We start from the raw sequence: 2,272 nt of genomic DNA on the forward strand, positions 1-2,272 counted from the left end.
TTTTCATATAATGCTTGGTTCGAAGTCATGACATGAAAAGTTGCCACTCAACAAAGAATGGCACAAATGAGATGAAGTGAATGAGTTTAATTAGAAAATCCTGAAATTGGGAGATGGTGGAGTGGAGAGGACCTTAACACAATCTTCAACCCATTAAGCCATTCCACCCCACTCATCTCTGTCACACTCCCCAACCCAACCCAACCATTATCTAAACCTTTTTCACCCTCCATTTCTCAAGGGAAACCCTTTTTTAAAAAGTCCAACTTTTCTAAGAGATGAACCTAAAAACATAGATATTGTATAATCTCAACCACCCCAAATATGGATACCTCTGAAGAAAGAAAGTCACACAGTGAAAAGTGAAAAAAAAAATGAAGATAAGCTGATAACCATCATGACTTTAGCAGCAATGTTAATGTTCTAGAAGGTTTTGGTACATAGAATTGAAAAAAAAAAAGATAGAATAAGCAATATTTGTTTTCAGCTCCTACTACTTTGATAGCTACATGTGTGAGTGACAAATGAAATGAAAAGGATAGGGAAGGAAAACAAGTAGCTTCTTTATTTGTTCTAAATAAACTTTGATTTCACTATCAGATTCAGAGACACTGATACTGATAGATTTTTCTGAATTTCAGTGCTATTGAGACCTCCAATAGTTCCTCATCTCAAACCCATTCCTCCCTTGTTGGTAATCTTCAATGGTTTTCTCAATCTCAGACTGTGTGTTCATCACAAAAGGCCCATACTGAGCCACTGGCTCGTTCAGTGGCTCTCCTCCAACCACAACGAACCTAATAGGCTTTGAAGAGTTGTTCCACACGCTAAGGCCATCACCAAGACTCAGAACAAGCACATGGTGTGCCATAGATGGAGAAGAACTTGGAGACCCGAAAACCCCTTCTCCTTCAATCACATAAACAAAGCAATTCCACGACTCTGGAATGCTCTGATGCCACTCACTTCCTGGCATCATGGAGAACACAAGGAACATGGTTGGAGTTCGTGTGTACACGGGGGACTGCACTCCCATTGCTTCTCCTGCTATCACTCTCACTTCAACCCCATCTTTTTCTGCTGTTGGAATGTTCTCCCTCGGAAGCTCTTGGTACTTGGGTTCAATCCTGAATCAAAACCAAACGGTTCAAAATGGTTCAAAACTTGGTAATTGATTTAATAGAGGTAGGAATATGTTACATTTTGTCCCTGGATGATAAATTGATCCATAATTGCAGTCCCTTGTTGTTTGCTTCTGCGGGCATTTCTGAGTGAATTATTCCCCTACCTGCAGTCATCCACTGCACACAAAACCAAATATATAACAAACCAATTGATCTTCTCCTTTGAGTAACACCATTTAACCAGTCATAATCCGTACCTGAACATCACCAGCTCTGATTGTACCCTTGTGCCCAGCAAAATCTTGGTGAGTAATACCTCCCTGAAATCCAAAAATACAAACATAAGCTTAATCCAACTTCATAAGATTGAGGTTCGCAAGTATTTATATACAATGAAATGTCTGTGTTTCCCATCAGACCAAGCTAGAAACAAATTGCAAGCATACTTAATTAAATTTGAGGATAAATGAATGTAACTATACCTCTAACATGTAGGTGACAGTTTCAAAACCTGCAAATGAAAAATATATATAAGGAGACAGAACAGTTAGGAATAGTTTGGAAGAGAAGAAATGATTAAAAGACCTCTGTGTGGATGATCGGGAAATCCTGCGGGGGGAGATACTGCAAAGCGAAAGACGCAAGGTAAGGTGAAGTTAAAATTGCAGTGATGTAATGTAATGCAATGTAGTGTTGTTGATGTACCTGAGAAGTGATCCAACATTAGGAAGGGATCCAAGTTCTTCAACTCGCTCCTGATAGAAAAAAGAATGAAAAATGATGAAAAGGGCAATGGAGAATAGAAGAAATGCAGAAGCAGAACAGAAAAATCACCTTCCAATGCCTCTTCTGACAACAGCTCCGTCCCCTTCGTGCTGAGATTTGGCCAGAACCTTGTTGAGGACGAATCTGGGTGTGTTGAAAGCAGAGGACATGGTAGAAGAATGGGTGTTGTGAGAGGAATTGAGAAGAGAAAGGTGGCGAAGAAGAGAGGAGGGTTGTGAGCATGGTTATGGTTTGGATATATATATATAGAGATTGGATTGGAATGAATGTGGAAAGAGAAGAGAAGTGGTGTGCGCAGAAAACAGAAAGATGGCTTAGTTGGGTCTGACCGAGTGACACTTGAGAAATAAGGATGGGATCCA

The 2,272-nt window shown here is 39.9% G+C and overlaps 1 protein-coding gene across 1 annotated transcript; it reads right to left on the reverse strand.

Moving 5' to 3' along the window:
• Positions 1-389: 389 nt before the first annotated feature.
• LOC137826155 (RmlC-like cupins superfamily protein) lies at positions 390-2,272 on the reverse strand. The gene is made up of 7 exons (XM_068632021.2): positions 1,959-2,272; positions 1,830-1,879; positions 1,710-1,748; positions 1,607-1,635; positions 1,382-1,444; positions 1,201-1,301; positions 390-1,127 (listed from the first exon to the last, which is right to left on the reverse strand). The coding sequence occupies exons 1-7, from the start codon at positions 2,057-2,059 to the stop codon at positions 644-646; spliced, it is 867 nt and encodes a 288-aa protein (XP_068488122.1). The 5' UTR covers positions 2,060-2,272; the 3' UTR covers positions 390-643.

The sequence above is a fragment of the Phaseolus vulgaris genome, chromosome 8 (genome assembly GCF_051622355.1).
Source record: "Phaseolus vulgaris cultivar YP4 chromosome 8, ASM5162235v1, whole genome shotgun sequence".
Lineage (NCBI taxonomy): Eukaryota > Viridiplantae > Streptophyta > Magnoliopsida > Fabales > Fabaceae > Phaseolus > Phaseolus vulgaris.